The sequence below is a fragment of the Bos taurus genome, chromosome 18 (assembly GCF_002263795.3).
Source record: "Bos taurus isolate L1 Dominette 01449 registration number 42190680 breed Hereford chromosome 18, ARS-UCD2.0, whole genome shotgun sequence".
Classification (NCBI taxonomy): Eukaryota; Metazoa; Chordata; class Mammalia; order Artiodactyla; family Bovidae; genus Bos; species Bos taurus.
Genome location: NC_037345.1, coordinates 47,326,716 through 47,345,054, shown reverse-complemented (window position 1 = coordinate 47,345,054; position 18,339 = coordinate 47,326,716). Strand labels below are relative to the sequence as shown.

The 18,339-nt window shown below is 43.5% G+C and overlaps 1 protein-coding gene and 2 non-coding genes across 6 annotated transcripts; 2 read left to right on the top strand and 1 right to left on the bottom strand.

Annotated features, from left to right (window-relative positions):
- Positions 1-1,047: 1,047 nt before the first annotated feature.
- On the bottom strand, positions 1,048-14,107 carry LOC539847 (zinc finger protein 383). Of its 4 annotated transcripts, none has more exons than XM_024978454.2 (6): positions 13,932-14,107; positions 10,463-10,701; positions 10,136-10,194; positions 6,356-6,482; positions 4,804-4,899; positions 1,048-2,862 (listed from the first exon to the last, which is right to left on the bottom strand). In XM_024978454.2, exons 2-6 carry the CDS (start codon positions 10,509-10,511, stop codon positions 2,108-2,110), a joined length of 1,086 nt encoding a protein of 361 aa, XP_024834222.1. In that variant the 5' UTR covers positions 10,512-10,701; positions 13,932-14,107; the 3' UTR covers positions 1,048-2,107. The 4 variants fall into 4 exon arrangements, with proteins under 4 accessions (XP_024834222.1, XP_024834220.1, XP_024834221.1 ...); XM_024978452.2 differs by having other exon boundaries at positions 1,048-3,078; positions 10,463-10,594; XM_024978453.2 differs by having other exon boundaries at positions 1,337-3,078; positions 4,804-4,896; positions 13,932-14,106.
- Positions 12,493-12,565, top strand: TRNAE-UUC (transfer RNA glutamic acid (anticodon UUC)). Its single transcript has one exon. It is a non-coding gene; the product is annotated as a tRNA-Glu (tRNA).
- A 3,749-nt stretch (positions 14,108-17,856) lies between the features above and the next one.
- TRNAE-UUC (transfer RNA glutamic acid (anticodon UUC)) lies at positions 17,857-17,928 on the top strand. The gene has a single exon. It is a non-coding gene; the product is annotated as a tRNA-Glu (tRNA).
- Positions 17,929-18,339: the final 411 nt, after the last annotated feature.

Below are 18,339 nucleotides of genomic sequence, written 5' to 3'. Positions count from 1 at the left end.
ACTACCTCTACCCCTTGGTTCTATAAGTAACCAATTTAAAAAAATTTTTATAGAACCTTTATTTATTTTTTGGCTGTGCTGGGTCTTTGATGCTGCATGCAGGCTGTCTCTAATTGCAGCAACCAGGAGCTACCCCCTGGTTGTGGGGTACGGGCTTCTCATTGTGGTAGCTTCTCTTGTTGCAGAGCACAGGCTCTAGCGTGAGGGCTCTATAGCTGTGGCACAGTCTTAGTTGTCCCACAGCCTGTGGAATCTTCCCAGACCAGGAAATGAACCCATGTCCCCTGCATTGGCAGGTGGATTCTTAACCACTGGTCCATCAGGGAAGTCCAGTATTCAAGTTTTTACTACAAGGTACCCTGGATGTTGCAAAAATAGTACAGAGAGTTTCTGTGTGTTGGCATCTTTCCCTAAATGTTAGCATCAGAAATAACCATAGTACAATTATCAAAAACAAAAAATGAACATTATACAACATGAAGTGGTTTTCTCCTAAAGATACTGCATGCCACAACTAAAGATCCCACATGCTGCAAGGAAGACTGAAGATCCTGAGTGCCACAACTGAGACCCAGTGCAGTCAAGTAAAACAAAAAAAAAGAATAGATCTTAAAATATTGTATATTCATACAATGAAATATTGTTTTGCCATAAAAAGGAATGAAGGAGTAATATATGTTGCAATATAAATGAACCTTGAAAACATTATTCTAATAAAATGAAAGAAGCCAAGACATAAAAGGGCACATATTGTCTGATTCCTTTTATATGAAATGCCCAAAACAGGCAAATCTATAGAAACAGAAAGTAGATTAGTGGTTGCCAGATGCGGGGGGAAGGGGAGCATGAAGAATGACTGCTTAATAGTAACCGGGTTTCTTTTTGGCCTGATGAAAATATTCTGGAATCAGATAGTGGTGATGGTTATACAACCCTGTGAATGTATTAAAAATTATTGAATAATATACTTTGAAATGGTTAAAATGGTGACTTTTTTCTTGTTTGAATTTTACCTTAATTTAAAAAAAGTTTTACATAGAGTGAGTCTTTGGAAAAAAATTTAAACAAGTATTTATTTTTTGAAGATATAAAGATGACAAAATATCCTGGAATAGGATTTGCTTGTAAACTACTTCAGGGTGGAAGAGAGGAAACAAAATTCATCAGGACTTGATTACTGAAGCTAGATGATGGGGACATGAGTATTTGTTACTGTTCTACTTCTGTATTTGTTTGAAATTTTCTAAGCCCAGTCTTTTAAAAGTTTTAAAATACCCATCAATTCTATTCCTAAGTATATACCCAGGAGGAATTAAAGTTTATGTCCACACAATGATATGTACCCAAATGCTCACAGCAGCTTTATTCATAACAGTCAAAACCTGGAAAACCTAGAAATAGTCCAAATGTAAATGTCCATCAACAGGTGAATAGACAAACCATGGTTCATTCATATAATGGAATACTACTCGGTAATAATATAAATGAACTTCTAAATACATGCAACAACAGGGATGCAAACACTGAGTGAATCAAGTCCTATATGAAAGATTACATATTGTGTACTTCCAATTATATGATATTCTAGAACTTGCAAAATCAATCTATAGTTTTAGAAGTCAGGATAGTGATTCCCTTTGTGGGGCAGTGAGTGGAAAGGAACACACAGAGATCTTCTGGGAGGGCTGGAGGTGTTCTTTCAATATTTCTCCATCTATCTAAGTGCTGTTGATGTGTCCTCTTTTATATATGAGAGCATGCTCAGTCACTCAGTCGTGTCCAACTTTAGCGAGTCATAGCCCGCCAGGCTCCTCTGTCCATAGGATTGTCTAGGCAAGAATACTACAGTGGGTTGCCATTGCCTACTCCAGGGGATCTTCCCAACCCAGGGAACGAACCCGAGTCTTCCGTGTCTCCTGCACTGGCAGGCAGATTCTTTACCACTGAGCCACCTGGGAAGCCCCTTCTTTTCAGTATAAATACTAACAAATGCCATACATCATTAAGCCTGCTCCATGCTGTGCACCTCAGCACTTACGCTCTGGCATTGGCCCTGCCCATGGAAGACACCTGCGTGTGCAGAGCCCAATCCTGGAAGCCTCTCCCGTCAGTGCACCTTCTGATGCATCTGCAGGTGGACTCTCTGACTGAAGCCCTTCCCACATATAGCACACAGGTAGGGCTTCTCCCCTGTGTGCACCCTCTGGTGCCTCTTGAGGGCTGAGTGATGCCTGAAGTCCCTGCCACAAGCCGCACATCTGTAGGGCCGCTCACCCGTGTGGACTCTCCGGTGGATACCCAGGTCCTTGCTCCAGCTGAAGCACTTCCCACAGGCCTCGCACCGGAACGGCCTCTCTCCCGTGTGAACACGCTGGTGCAGGTAGAGGTTGGCTCTCTGGCTGAAGCCCCGGCCGCAGGTGTCGCACAGATAGGCCTTGTCTCCTGCATGGCCCTGCTGGTGTCGAGCCAGCGCAGAGCGCGAGGTGAACCGCCTGTCACATACCTCACAAGCGTGGGGCTTCCTTCCTGTGTGGACACTCTGGTGGATCTGCAGGGCTGCCCTGCGGCTGAAGTCCTTTCCACACTCGTGGCAGCTGAAGGGTTTCTCACCTGTGTGGATGCGCTGGTGGATGGAGAGGTTGGAGCTGCGGCTGAAGTCCTTTCCGCACACACTGCATCTATAGGGCTTCTCACCTGTGTGCACTCGCCGATGGATGGACAAATTGGAGCTCCGGCTGAAGTCCTTCCCACATTCCTCACACGTATGAGGTTTCTTTCCCATGTGCTCCTTCTTGTGCCTTCTCAGAGCAGATCCTGAGTGGAAGACTCCAGAATACTCCATACATCGGTAGGGCTCATCTCCTGGGAGCAGCACAGGAAGGTTAAGGTCTGCTGTCCTTTCACTGAAGGCTTTTCCACACATGGCATATGGAGAAGGCTTCTCTCCAATATGGGTTTGCTGGTGAATTAGAAGGTTTCTGAGCTGGCTGAAGTCTTGGCCATGCTGGGGACAGTTATAGAGTTTTTCTCCTGGAGATACTGGCCAAGACAGGATCCCATCATTCTCATCCCTGACTCCTGGGACAAAGGAAATTAGATGATGAAAGTGAGCATGGGGGGGCTTCCCTGGTGGTCCAGTGGTTAAGAATTCACCCTGCAGTGTAGGGAACATGGGTTTGATCCCTGGTCTGGGAAGATCCCACGTGCTGCAGAGCAACTACGCCCTTGCACCACAACTACTGAGCCCATACTCTAGAGCTGGCAAGCTGCAACTACTGACCTGCATGCCTAGAGCCTGGGCTCTGCAACAAGAGAAGCAACTGCAGTGAGAAGCTTGTACACCACTACTGCAGAGTAGCCCTCACCTGCCACAACTAGAGAAAGCCGGTGTATAGCAACAAAGATCCCACACAGCCAATAAATAGATAACAAATAAAATATATATATTAAGGAAAAAAAAAAGAAAGTGAGCGGTGGTTTTGTCTAAGGCTGCACGGTGCTCCTGAACACTCTCAGACAGTAGTGGTCAGGCAGAGAAACTTCACTGAATAAAGAAGTGCTGCTGCTGGTCTCTGTCTTTCTTACTTTACACCTTCCATTTCTGCTTCAAAGGTATGGGGAAGATCATTGAGAACCTTTTCCTTAGTAGTTGCTCTTCAGTCACTAAGTTGGGTCCAGCTCTTTGTGACCCCATGACTGGCAATATGCCAGGCTTCCCTGGCCTTCACCATCTCCCACAGTTTGCTCAAACTCATGTACATTGAGCCATCCAACCATTTCATCCTCTATCACCCCCTTCTCCTCTTGCCCTCAATCTTCTCCAGCCTCAGGGTCTTTTCTAATGAGTCAGCTCTTCACATCAGGTGGCCAAAGTATTGGAGCTTCAGCTTCACCATCAACCTTCCCATGAATATTCAGGGTTGATTTCCTTTAGAACTGATTGATCTCCTTGCTGTCCAAGGGACTTTCAAGAGTCTTCTCCAGCACAATTCGAAAGCATCAATTCTTCAGCACTCAGCCTTCTTAATGGTCCAACTCTCACATCTACATATGATTACTGGAAAAACCATAGCTTTGACTATAGGCACCTTTGTCAGCAAAGTGATATCTTTGCTTTTTAATACACTGTCTAGGTTTGTCAGAGCTTTTCCTTAGTTAAAGAAATTAAATGTTACTAGAAACACCAAGTCAAATTCCATGAGCTACAAAGGGGTTAATGCTGTCAAAGCATAGTTATCAAAAAGTTAAAAATAGAACTTTCATACAAATATGGAGTGAACATCTGTCAAAAGTATTTTTTGTTAATATATTTATTTATTTGCAACAGGCCTTAGTTATGGCATGTGAACTCCTAGTTGCGGCATGTGGGATCCAGTTCCCCAACCAGGGACTAGACCTGGCCCCCACCCCTGCACTGAGAGCACAAAGTCTTAGCCACTGGACCACCAGGGAAGTCTCTGTCAAAAGTTATAATGAGGAACCAACAAGATGGTAAGTTTGGTTCCAAAGGCATTTTGGAGTTTAGGCATTTAATGCTTAAAGTATATATATATTTTAATAAATAAATATATATATATTTATGTATTTATTTATTTTTACCTCCACTTTATTTATTATTACCACTTTAATAAATAAATAAATTTATTTATTTATTTTTACCTCCAATCAAGTAAATATTTAATATTTTCAATTAAATTATTGGCATAAAAAGTCAAATAATACATGTTTTTAAAGTTGCTACCCACCCCTTCGTGGATTCATAGGATTATTAATGGCATTTTCTCCTGGCTGACTGGTACTCACCTGAATAAGAGCTTCTTGGTATTGTTTCTTCCATCCACACATCATCTTCTTGTTCAAAATGGAAAATCATTTCTGGTTCAGACAGCAGATGCCCTGCTTGAGAGAAAAGACATGTTGATTAGGGCAATGTGGTATGGACAAGGACCCTCCCACAAGTCAAATCTTATCTTCTGGTATTCGTAAAAGGTGAATACAACATTGGGAAAGGTGAATAAAACTGTTAGGCATCAAAACTACATTTTATATTTATGTATATTATATATATATATATATACACACATGTATACATATATATATATACACACACATATACATATATATACACACACACACACACACACACACACACAGGCATGCAAACTCAGTGGCTCAGACATGGCCAACTCTTTGTGACCTCATGGACTGTATCCCACTAGGCTCCTCTCTCCACTGAATTTTCCCAGGGAGAATATTAGAGCTGGGTGCCATGCCCTTCTCCGGGGTTCTTCCTGACCCAGGGATCGAACCTGAGTCTCTTGTGGCTCCTGCACTGGCTGGCAGATTCTTTATCACTGAGCCACCTGGAAATCCCATATGTATATATACATACACACACACACATATATAAATATATATACACAAAAACCAGAGAAGGCAATGGCACCCCACTCCAGTACTCTTGCCTGGAAAATCCCATGGATGGAGGAGCCTGGAAGGCTGCAGTCCATGGGGTCGCTGAGCGTCGGACACAACTGAGCGACATCACTTTCACTTTTCACTTTCATGCATTGGAGAAGGAAATGGCAACCCACTCCAGTGTTCTTGCCTGGAGAATCCCAGGGACAGGGGAGCCTGGTGGGCTGCCGTCTATGGGGTCACACAGAGTCGGACATGACTGAAGTGACTTAGCAGCAGCATACACAGAAACACACAAATAAACAAATAAATATATATTTTGCTTCTCAAAATAAAAAAATTGTTCTAGGAGTTCCAGGGAACTTCAGCGAAAAGGCCTATTTGCAATTTGTGTGTGTGCTAACTTGCTTCAGTTGTGTCCAACTCTTTGCAACCCTATGGAACCATAGCCCGTCAAGCTCCTCTGTCCATGGGATTATGCCCTCCTCCAGGAGATCTTCCCGACCCAGCAATCGAACCTGCATCTCTTACATCTCCTGCATTGGCAGGTAGGTTCTTTACCACTAGCGCCATGTGGGAAGCCCTATTTGCAATATACAACAGTAATAATTCTCAAGGGGTTGAACAGGCAGTAATGATTCTGTGCCCAAATTCAATATCCAGGTATCAAACCCAGGTCTCCTGCACTGCAGGCAGATTCTTTACCATCTCAGCCACCAGGGAAGTGCTGTCTTATCTCTTTAGTCTCCTTTAATTTGGATAGGAACTGGCATCTCTCACCTTCATCCCAGGTATCTTTATGCTTTCTCAAATCTGATACCCACCACCATAAGGGATCAGGAATATGTGGACCACTAAATGCAAATCCCCTCAGAATTTATTCCATACAACTGAACCAGCAGGAGATCAGGTGGGTTCTAGAAGATGTGATTCTCACCCAAGGAGATGAGATTCCCAAAGTTCTCCAACATCACTTCTCGGTACAGGTGCCTCTGAGAAGGGTCCAGATGCTGCCACTCCTCCTCGGTAAAGTCGACAGCCACATCCTTGAATGTCACTAGCTCCTAAAAGAACAAACATGGTTATCCTCAGGTTTACCTATTCTCACAGAGGAATGCAGCTGATGAGCACCAATGAATTCTGACATCTATATGTGGTCCTGGCAGTCTCCAGGGTCCTGAATCAGGCTCACTTAGGTACACAACTATGCATCTGTTTGTATTATGTAGAATAGGGGGCCCCAACCTCTAGGATCTAATGCCTGATTATCTGAGGTGGAGCTGATGTAGTAATAATAGAAATAAAGTACAATAAATGTAATGTTGCTTGAACCATCTTAAAATCATCCCCCACCCCTACACCACACCGGTCCATGGAAAAACTGTCTTCCATGAAACAGGTCTCTGGTGCCAAAAAGATTGGGGACTGCTTATATAGAACACGGAAAAGATACAAGAGGCAGATTTAACAAAAAGAAAAAACAAAACTCTTCAGCCCTTAAAGTTTCTCTGGTAAGAGTCAATTTCAACCAGAGCACATGAAAGGCTATATAATTCCAGAGGTGCTATCCACACAACAAATCTCAGTTTTGAGATTTACTCAGGGAAGGGTCTGGAGAAAGAATCTAGGGTAGACTGGGGCCATGAGGGCAGGTACCCTGGAGAAAGCCAGGTACTAGCCTTGTGGGATGGTTAAAATGTGAACAGAGGAAAGTGGGGAGTTCCAGCTGGCAAGAAAAAGGAGTGGACAGTCGTGTGGGAAGGAGCAAGTCAGAGATCTAAAATAAGGACTCTGGTTAATGAGACATGTTATCTAGGAAACCTCCCTCTGATGATTATATACTAACAACGTTTATTTTGGACTCCGAATCCCCACTCACACATCCACAGTAGAAAGATATACAAACTCTTGGTACAGTCGCATGAAGGATTAATATTCAGTAGCAGTTCCCAAAGTGTGGTTCAGGGACCCATGAGGATCGCCAAGCTCTTGTCAGTGGTGTCTGTACAGTTAATATTATTTTCAATAATAATTCTAAGATATTATTAGGCTTATCCACTATCATTCTCTTACAGTTAAAGAGACGAAGTTTTCAGAGGCTACATGATGTGCAATCTTGCAACAAAGAAACTGAGGAAGCAGATATAAGATTACAGCTGTTTTCTATTAAGGCAGACATTAAAGATGTTAGCAAAAATACAAAACATTTCCATTCTTTCAATTTTTTTTGGTCTGGAAAATAAGGTTTTTTAAAAAAAATGTGATATTAACTATAATGGATTAATTTTTGAATGGATTAATAAATACTTTAAAGTTTTGTTAGTTTGAACTTCTGATCTGGTAATATTGATAACCCACATAACAAAAGCCACTTTCAAAACTGTAAAGGAGTCCTGATACCAAAAAGCTTTGGAAATTACTGCTCTACAAGAAACAAAAATAAACTATATATGCATGAAATAACACAGATCAATCTCACAACAAACATTGAGAAAAGACAGGCACAGAAGAGTACTGTATGTATCCAGCTTCTATTTTAAAAGTTCAAAATCATACTAATCTACAGTATGAAAAGTCAGAATAGTGGCTATCATTATGGGGAAACACGGGTTCTTTCCTAGGGAGGGGTTTGTTCAGAGCATAAAGAGAAGACACAGAATGGCTATGAGGGGAAATCAAGGATGGTGCAAGGATCAGACAACAGAAGAGTGTCACACCGCAGCAGCCTGGTCTCTGGTCCATTTTTGGCCTAAATGTTAAGCCTGCCAAATAAAGAATAAGGAAAAGAGGATTTGCAAAGGGCTATTAACTCATGAGGTGGGGATGATGGGAGCACACAGGGGCAAGCAGAGTGTCAAGCCAGACTACATGGTCCTTTGCGCAAAGCTGAAGCACTAAAAAACAGGTGATTCTGGGTAAAAAAACCAGAAATCCTTCTTTGAACTGCCTTCTTCTTCTCTGAAATAGTTATCACCTGTATTCCATACAGATTTTTTTTTTTTTTTTTTGAGAGGTGAGTTGTTTGTTGTTTCTGTTCACAAATTATTTCTCATTTAGGTTAAATACCCAGTGAACCAACATGAACCCTAAGTATACCAGCTGCCTGTGTAATTCACATACCAATCATGACATAGATCATTTCCATCACTCCAGAAAGTTCCCTTGTGTTGTTTCCTCCTAGTTGATTCCCTGTCCTGACTCCTTGCTCTCAACAACCAATGATCTGCTGTCACTGTAGATTAATCTAGCCTGTTCTAGAATTTCGTATAAATGGAACTGATACCGACCAGGATTCTTGGCCTTTCCCAATCAACAGAAAATGACAAGAGGTTAGATAAGAAGTTCAAGCAAGGCCTTATTGGCCTCTGCAGCAGCAGAGGAGACTAAAAGCAAGTAAAGCCTTCCCTTGCTCGCTCACTGGCTCCCTCCCCAGAGCTGGTTCCTTATACAGGATGAGAGTAGGGGTGTGTCCAGTGGTTGGGCAGGAGGAATGGCTTAGGTGTTCTGTCTACCCCTTTGTTGATGCTGTGTGCAAGGGGCATGTGTAAGACCTGCTTTTGCTCCCAACACCTTGGTTTTGCTCCGAGCTCTTCAGAGGTGGCAGTTGGGGTTTTTCGCCCTTTATGTATCTTTTGTCCAGAATTTGCCCCAACTGTGTATGCACAGTTATTGCAGTTATTTTTAGTCTCTTATATTTTTTTAGCATTTTGTTGCTCGAGGAGACATTGTCCAGGTGTAAGCCCTGCATCACTGGAGCAAAGGGCCCCAGGTCCCACCCTGAGAAGTACACAGCACATATCTGCCTTATCTTTTACCTTATATTTTATCTGGCATATCTTTCATATCTGGCTTATCTTTCTCAGCCTAATGCTTTTGATATTTATTCAAGTTGTTACATGAATCAGCAGTTTGTTCTTTTTTTTTTTTCAACTGAGTAGTTCTTAATTATATGGAGTAAGACATTTTGTTTATCTACTTATCAGTTGATGGTCATTTCTGGTTTGGGGCTATTATAAACAAAGTTGCTAATAGTCACATACAGTTTTTTTTTTTAATATAATTTTATTTATTTATTTATTTTATTTTTTTATTTTTATTTTTATTTTATTTATTTATTTATTTTATTTATTTATTTTGTGTCTTCGTTGCTGCACGTAGGCTCTTGTCTAGTTGCAGTGCACAGACTGCTCACTGTAGAGGCTTCTCTTGTTGTAGAGCACAGGCTCTAGGGCTCATGGGCTTTAGTAGGTGCAACAGTTGCAGTTCCCAGGCTCTAGAGCACGAGCTCAATAGTTGTGGTGCTCAGCCTCGGTTGCTCCGCGGCACGTAGGATCTTCCCAGACGAGGGGTCGAAGCTGTGTCTCCTGCACTGGCAGGCGGATTCTTTACCACTGTGCCACCCGGGAAGCCCCTAGTCACATACAGATTTTTGTGTGGACATATATTTTCATTTCCTCTGGGTAAATACCATGGGATTTCTGGGTCAATGGTAAGTGTGTGCTTAATTATATAAGAAACTCTAAAACTGTTTTTCAAAGTATATTATACTATTTTACACTCCTACCAGCAATGCTCAGACATTTGGAGAAACTGGAGTAACATAAGTCTAGCCCAGAGCCAGCACAATATACGTGTTGTATTGCTTTCCTCTCCCAACACCCTCAAAATGAGGTATGTGGGTGATATTTTCAGGGAGAGAAGGCAGACTCTAATTTACCTGTAATCTGGGCATTTCCTCCTCTTCCTGAAGAAGGACAGAGTCTTCAGAAGGCAGTGCTGGGTAAAAAGAAAGAAGCTGTGAAAAATGAACTTGGCTCACTGAAATAGACCAGTATCTTAGTTACCAAGAAGGGAGAAGGGGGCATGTTATATTCAGTTGGTGACATTGGTTCTCGTTTACCATTACCTGACACACCTTCCCCTAGAAAGATTTTTCCTCTTTATACTTTCACAGATAGCCTTTCGACCCCGATACTTTGTCCCCAGCCCCCCCAAACACTCACTGAATACCTACTATGTGCTTCAGCAGTGATTTAACTCTCACCTTTTTCCTTAGCCTCTGAGGTCATTCCAGCTTCAATGTGGCCCCACATCCTGCCCGCCCTGTTAGGAAGGGAATCCCCGTAGCCCAGTGGCTCTGCTGGGGGAATCTCTCTTCAGCCTCTCCAAGCTCCACCTGGAACATCCAGAGGGAGTTTCAGGAGGTGTTGTCTCCACGAAAGACGGAACTCCTGCATGTGGGGGGCCTCCTGCGGCCTTCATGCTCAGGTAGCTGTTTTGTTCCTGTAGGCAGGAGAGGAGATGTCCCAGCAGCCCAGACTTCAGGTTAGGGCCTGGACTCTCTATTTAAGTGAGGACGCTGTTAATGAACTGAAGTATAGTTAAGGTGATAAACATTTACTAAGCATCCACTGTGTACAAGGCATGCCCCTACTTCCCAGGGGTACCCGGCTCTGACTTTTTCAAGACTGTAGGTTCACAGGTTGATCCAGTCACATGGCAGCAAATGCTGCCACCTCCGTGAAGATTTCCTGAAAACTTCCCACTGTGGGATGCATGCGTGCATGCTCAGTCATTCAGTCATGTCCAACTCTTTGTGACACTATGGACTGTAGCCCACCAGACTCTTCTGTCCATGGAATTCTCCAGGCAATAATACTGGAGTGGGTGGCCATTTTCTCCCTCAGGGGATCTTTCTGACCCAAGGATCAAACCAGTATCTCCTGCATCTCTTGCATTGGCAGGCGGGTTCTTTACCGCTACACCACCTGGGAAGCCCCACTTTGGGATGTTAGTTGCTCAGTTGTGTCTGACTTCTCAAAACCCCATGGACTGTAGTCCGCCAGGCTCCTCTGTCCATGGGATTTCCCAGATAAAAGTACTGGAGTGGGTTGCCCTTTCCTTCTCAGAGGATCTTCCTGACCCAGGGTTTCCTGCATTGCAGGCAGATTCTTTACCATGTGAGCCACCCGAGAAGCCCTTTGGGATACAGATCTATAATTCTCAAAAGGCAAACTTGTGAAATTCTGGAATTTCTCTTTTTCTTTTTTTTTGCTATCAGATCAATAAATGTTTCAAAATCCGAAAAGCTTCTCGTTAGAGAGGCTGTGGGAAAATGATCAGTCTTTTATGCTTTTAGAATGTAAGTAGGTACAGTCTTCTGGAGGACAGCAATTTGATTGTGTCCATCAAATGGAAGGGGCAGGTAGGGTCAGGAAGCATGGTTATGAAAGTGAACAAGGAAACTTTAGGAGGTGATAAGATATATTGGTCATCTTGACTGAGATGATGGGTTTCATGAGTATATTGAAATGTCAAAATATATAAAATTGAACACTTTAAATACATGTAGTTTATCATGTGTCTGCACTCAGAAGGGCTTTGCAGAGATACAGCCAGGCCAGTGACTTACATGTCATGTGTGATACCCAACTCCCAACTGGGATACCTCCACCTTTTACACCTGGAACTGTAATTTCCACTGAGACAAGAAAGGACTTACAACTCCCCTTCGGTCCTCACTGGTCAAGAGTGTGGAGAATTCTCTTCTGCAGATAACTGGGGAGGTGATTGAGGGCTTCCCCAATGACTCAGTGGGTAAAGAATCTGCCTGCAATGCAGGAGATACAGGAGATGCAGGTTTGATCCTTGGGTTGAGATGATCTGCTGGAGGAGAGCATGACCAGAGCATTTCCAGTAGTTTTGCCTGAAGAATCCTCTGGACTGAGGAGCCTGGTGGGCTACAGTCCATAGGTCCACAAAGAGTCGGACACGACTGATTGACTAAGCACGCATACACATGGCAGTGACCATAGGTGTGACCTTCCTGGCTTCGCTACCCCAGAGGCAAGTACCCAGGGGAAGGTCATTCAACTCCAAAGCATCAGGGAGCTTAGCGAAGCTGCTGACCACTTTGAGCTCAGGAGTTTCTCAGATGCAAAGTGGCAGCAAGCCTTTGGCAATCCATAGAGGGCCTGGCTGGAGAAGAGCCCATCCTGGTGTCCAAGACAATCTGCCCATCCCTCTAATAACACATCCCTAGGCTCACTTATAGAAAAAGCCCACTGAGGGACTTCCCTGGTGGTCCAGTGGCTAAGACTCTGTGCTTTCAACGCAGGGGGCTCAGGTTCGATCCCTGGTCAGGGAACTAGATCCCATATGCCTCAACAAGAGCTCTGATGACGCAACTAAAGATCTCGCATGACACAAGGAAGATCTAAGATCATGTGTGTAGCAACTAAGACCCAACACAGCCAAATTAAAATAATTTTTTTTAAAGAAGTGTTAAAAAAATAAAAGCCCACTGAGTCAGAGATGAAGGTGGTTTCACAGGAGCACCTACAACAAAAGTGAGGATACAAGATTTTGGCCCCGCCTCCTCAAAGTCCAAGTTATCTCCAAAATAAGAGACACCAGAATATATTGTCACCATAAACACCAAACCTCACGACGTCCCTGTTGGCTTAGATAGTAAGAATCTGCCAGGAATGCAGGAGACCCAGGTTCGATCCCTGGGTCAGGAAGATCCCCTGGAGAATGGAATGGCTATCCAGTCCAGTATTCTTACCTGGAGAATTCCATGGACAGAGGAACCTAGTGGACTACAGTCCATGGGGTGGCACAAGTCGAACACGACGAGCGACTAACACTTTCTTGACCCCTACTACATCTCAAACCAAGGGGCACTTCCTAACTCCTCTCTACAGCTCCACACATCTAGCTGCCCTCATAAACACCTAAGAATTTACAGCCCCATAAGCTGCCCCTCTGGACTAAGAATGCTGCCTGCCATATAAGTAAACAAAGGATGTTGTGGCCAGCTAGTCAGCAGCCACTGCAGCCAGCCCCGACTGTGCACCCTGACCGGTATCAAGCCGGAGACAGGCATATTTACCCTAGATAGTTAAGGTGCGTATCAAAGGAATGACTTCAGGAAGCCCAGACTCCTGCACTTCCTCATACAAAGAAAATCGCTTAGTTCATTAACTTTAGCTGTCCGTTTTTTTCTAATTAACAGTAATCGTTTCTTGTTCTAACTACCTGGGCTTTCTCACAAAACCCCTATAATCCTGGCTCCTCCTTAGCTCTTCAGAGCAGTCCCTGAGAGCCATGTGAGAAAGGCCACCAGATAAAACATAAACTTTTAGGTTGTGCGGTTTTTTTCCCAGTCAACACTCCCAAAGCCCTGGACCCTGTTTCACTGTCCCTTCCCCATCAACCTGGGGTTGCAAAGCCCCAGCTGCCTCGCCAACCAAAATGCCCGGCATAGGCTGTCTCCCAAATACAAGGAACCCTGCCCTCCAGTCCCTCAACCCATGGATGCCTGCAGGCCACCAATCTCGGGACCATTGTCGTAGAGATTCACCCCTATTTCAATAAAACCAAGATGCTCCCTGCGTCCCCCATCAGACCCCGCGACTCCCGGACCTTCGGTTTTCGCCTTCCCCTTTCGCACGATCCGGGGACCTTCGGCTATTCTCGTTGCCTTCTGCCAGTAAAACTGGGGGACTCACCTCTCTAGGCCTGGAGATCTTGGGCATGGAGGCCGCCACAGGGCCTTCACCAGCCTTCGTTCCACGCAATGAGCCCGATACACCCGCACCGCCGACCCAGAAGGCCCAGCCGAAGGGGTCTGGGCGCAAGCGGGCGCGGAGGCCTGGCGGCTGGACCACATCTCCCAGAAGCCCCTGCGCAGGCAGGGAAGCTCTCCAAGCCCCGCCCCAAGGCGCGATCCGGTTGTGGCGAGGCCAGAGCAGGTGAGCTCCGGGTCTCACGTGGAAACAGCTAGCTTGCGAGGGCTGGGCGTACAACACAAAACCAGACAAGCGCCTCGTCCTATTGTCTACAACCAGAAATAACAAAACACCTGTAATTTCTCGATTCAGGCATAACTGTGTTTAAGCTTACATGCGTGCAGTGCTGTGTCACTTCAGTCGTGCAGGACTCTTTGCGACCCTATGGACTGTAGCTTGCCAGGTTCCTCTGTCCACGGAATTCTCCAGGCGAGAATACTGGAGTGGGTTGCCATGCCCTCCTCCAGGGGATCTTCCCGATCCAGAAATCGAACCCACCTCTCTTGCCTCTCCTGCGTTGGCAGGAGTGTTCTTTACCACTAGGACCAGCCAGGAGGCTCTTAAGCTTATATCCTTTCATATAAATATTTGTCCTCTTTGTTGTCGCTAAGTCCCAACTGACTCTCTGAGACCGCATGAACTGCAGCATGCCAGGCTTCCCTGTCCTTCACTATTTGTCTTCTTAACCTGCTTTTAAAATCATATATATTGAACATTGTGTTCTTCCACAATGTTTTGTAAATTCTACAGGCCATCTATGTAATTAATGTATTTTTGTAAATTCTACAGGCCATCTATGTAATTAATGTATTATCTCATTTTTGTTAGGTTGCTTCAAATTACTAGTATTGCAGCCACCACTGCTTATGTTTGTCATTGACTCAAAAGCAGGGAACTGGCAGGGAACAGGCAAAGCTTTATACTGAAAAAAAAAAAGGGAAGGCTTCAGGTGTATTTTGATCGGAGGTCATTGTCCAAGAGAAGCTAGAGGTGAGCCAACTACAAAAAGTGCAACTTTTGTGGTTGGTTTGGAGGTGGTGATTTGGTTTTCTCCGGTTTGTTCTGAGTTGGGAGCAGAGGCGAAAGATAGGGAAGCTAGCAGTTATTGACCAAGTCCTGAGAGTTCTGCACTGGTTGCTGCCAAGTTTGTAGTTTGGTTTTCTGGTTTCTGCAGATTTTGTGGGTCAGAGTTCTATTATAATATACAATCTGGCATTGTCTGTTTGTATATCTGTTCTTTCAACTTTAGTGGTTTCAAACAACAGCAATCATTTATTATCTTTCATGGTTTTTCTGGGTCAGGAATTCAGAAACAGCCTAGCTGGACAGTTCTGGCTCAGACTTTTCTTGATGGCTAAACCTGGAACAGTGTGAAATTCCAGGAGCAACTGGAAGCTGGCTGGACATCTATTTCGTGTAATCTCAAGGGTTTGTCCGTCTGGTTTTTCTGTGTGGGCTAGTTTGAGCTTCTTAACAGCATGGTGTTAGTGTCAGTCGGTCAGTCGTGCCCGACTCTTTGTGACCCTGTGGACTGCAGTCCACCAGGCTCCTCTGTCCATGAGATTTTCCAGGCAAGGATACTAGAGTGGGTTGCCATTTCCTTCTCCAAGGGATCTTCCCAATCCAAGGATCGAATCCGGGTCTTCTACATTGCAGGCAGATTCTTTACCGACTGAGCTACACAGACATCTTAAACTGTAGCTCAAAATCCTGAGAAAGATTCAGATGGAAGATGAATCACCTCTTATGGCTAGTCTCAGAATCACAGAGCATCATTTCCCCTGTACTTACAGTTTTAAAAGCCCATCCAGATTCAAAGGGAAAGAACATGCACTCCACTTCCTGATGGGAAAATAACAAGGTTCTGGAAGACCATGTGGAAACAAAAATATAGTTATGGCAATTTTTGGAAAATATAATTTGCCATGAACTGCAAACAGATCAAAGCAGAGAAAGCAGTTTTAATTTCACTCTGCTATGAAGACTGGATATTTATATTGTTGTTCAGTCTCTAAGGCCTGACTCTCTGCGACCCCCATGGACTACAGCACGCCAGGCTTCCGTGTCCTTCACTATCTCCCAGAATTTGCTCAGACTCATGTCCATTGTGTTGATGATGCCATCCAACCATCTCATCCTCTGTTGCCTCCTTCTCCTCCTGCCCTCAATCTTTCCCAGCATCAGCGTCTTTTCCAATGAGTTGGCTCTTCTCATCAGGTGGCCAAAGTATTGGCTCTTCAACATCAGCATCAGTCCTTCCAATGAATATTCAGAGTTGATTTCCTTTAGGATTGACTGGTTTAATCTCCTTGCTGTCCAAGGGATTCTCAAGAGTCTTCTCTAGCACCATAATTGGAAAGCATCAATTCTTCGGTGCCCAGCCTTCTTTATGTCCAACTCTCACATCTGTACATGACTACTGGAAAAACCATAGCTTTGACTATTCAGACCTTTGTCGGCAAAGTGATGTCTCACCTTTTTAATATGCTATCTAGGTTTATCAATGGAGCAGGAAATGGCAACCCACACTAGTATTCTTGCCTGGGGAATTCCATGGACAGAGGAGCCTGGCAGGCTACAGTTCATGGGGTCGCAGACTCAGACACGACTGAGCAACTAACACAAAACACAGGTTTATCATAGCTTTTCTTCCAAAGAGCAAGCTTCTTTTAATTTCATGGCTGCAGTCACTGTCCAGTGATTTTGGAGCCCAAGAAAATAAAATCTGCCACTGTTTCCATTTTGTCCTCATCCATTTGCCATGAAGTGATAGGACCAGATGCCATGATTTTAGTTTTTTGAACATTGAGTTTTAAGCCATATTTTTCACTCTCCTCTTACACCTTCATCAAGAAGATATTTATATTAGTGAGCTGAAATTATCTGTATTAAGTAGGAGTGATCAAAAAAATCATGATCTTTAATTAAAGTTTAAGAGGATCAGAGAAGACCTAGCTCCACTGAGCATGTTTAAGGTGATAATGAGAGTGAATTTCCTGATGGTCCAGTGGTTAGGATGCCACACTCACTGTCAAGAGCTCAGGTTCAGTCCTTCGTAGGGGAACTAATATCCTGCAAGCTGTGTGGTATGGCCAAAACAAACAAACAAACAAAAAATGACAATGTAAGACAAAAATGAAGCTGTCTTCCTTTACCCTCCTTGAGTATTAGGTTCAAAGTGATAATAATTGATCAAGATTATTCTGCACAATTAGAGTATTAGGGCTAACTGAGACTAACTCAGACTGAGAATTTGTCTCAGTGAAAAGAGCAGGACTAACTTAGAGACTTTCTACAGGATCCAATATTACAGACATGGAAAACTCCTAACCCCAAATACTTTAACTACCTACAATAATCTCCTAAAGTTAACTTCTTACTCATGTATTTTAGTTAAGTAAACATTTTCCAGATGTGTTCATTTCTCACAAACATTAATGACAAGTAGGAGGGAAAAGGTTTCATGGTCAAATTACTTTGTGACATGCTAGAATATACAGGATGAGCTCTGGGGTCTGTTGTGGTGAATTTCTGTACTTTTTATTCTACTCCACTGACCTATTTGTCTATCCTTAGACAAATACCACAGTCTTCATTGGTTTATCATAGCTCTATAGCAAGTCTTGAAATCAGAAGTTCTCCAATTTGTTCTTTTTCAATACTGATTTTGGTTGTTCTAGATCTTTGGATTTCTCTATAAATTTTAGAATGCTTTTATCAACTTAAAATTTAAAAAAACATTCTGGTACTTTGGCTAGGAGAGTATTGAATCTATAGGTAAATTTGGGGAAATTTTAGTAAAGACATTGAATTTTCCAATCCATAGCCATGGTATTGCCATCTGTTTAGATCTTTTCTAGGGAATTCTCTGGCGGTCCAGTGGTTAGGACTTTGCACTTTCATTGCCAGGGCCCAGGTTCAATCCCTGGTTGGGGAACTGGGATCTCACAAGTTATGCAGCAGGGCCAAAAAAAAAACCACATATCTTGACTAATTTCCCTTGGCAATGTTTTGCAGTTTTCCATATAAAGATCTTTCATATCTTTTACTAAACTTATTCCTAAGTATGATTTTATCTTGCCCTGGTTTTCTTACTATCATGGGAATGAACACCTTTCATACCATACATTCAAACTGCAGTGAGAGTTGAAATTCTGTGATTGTTTTAACAGCCTCTTTCCCACCTCCCACTACATCCTCGTACTAAATGCATGTCAATGACTGGATTCATTAGCTGTTTTAAAGACTCTTCAAACGAGAAGTAGACAGGGTATAAATGAATGAACACAGTGATATTCCAGCAGGTCAGATAACTCTTGTTTATTTATAAAGTATATCCCATTCTGTC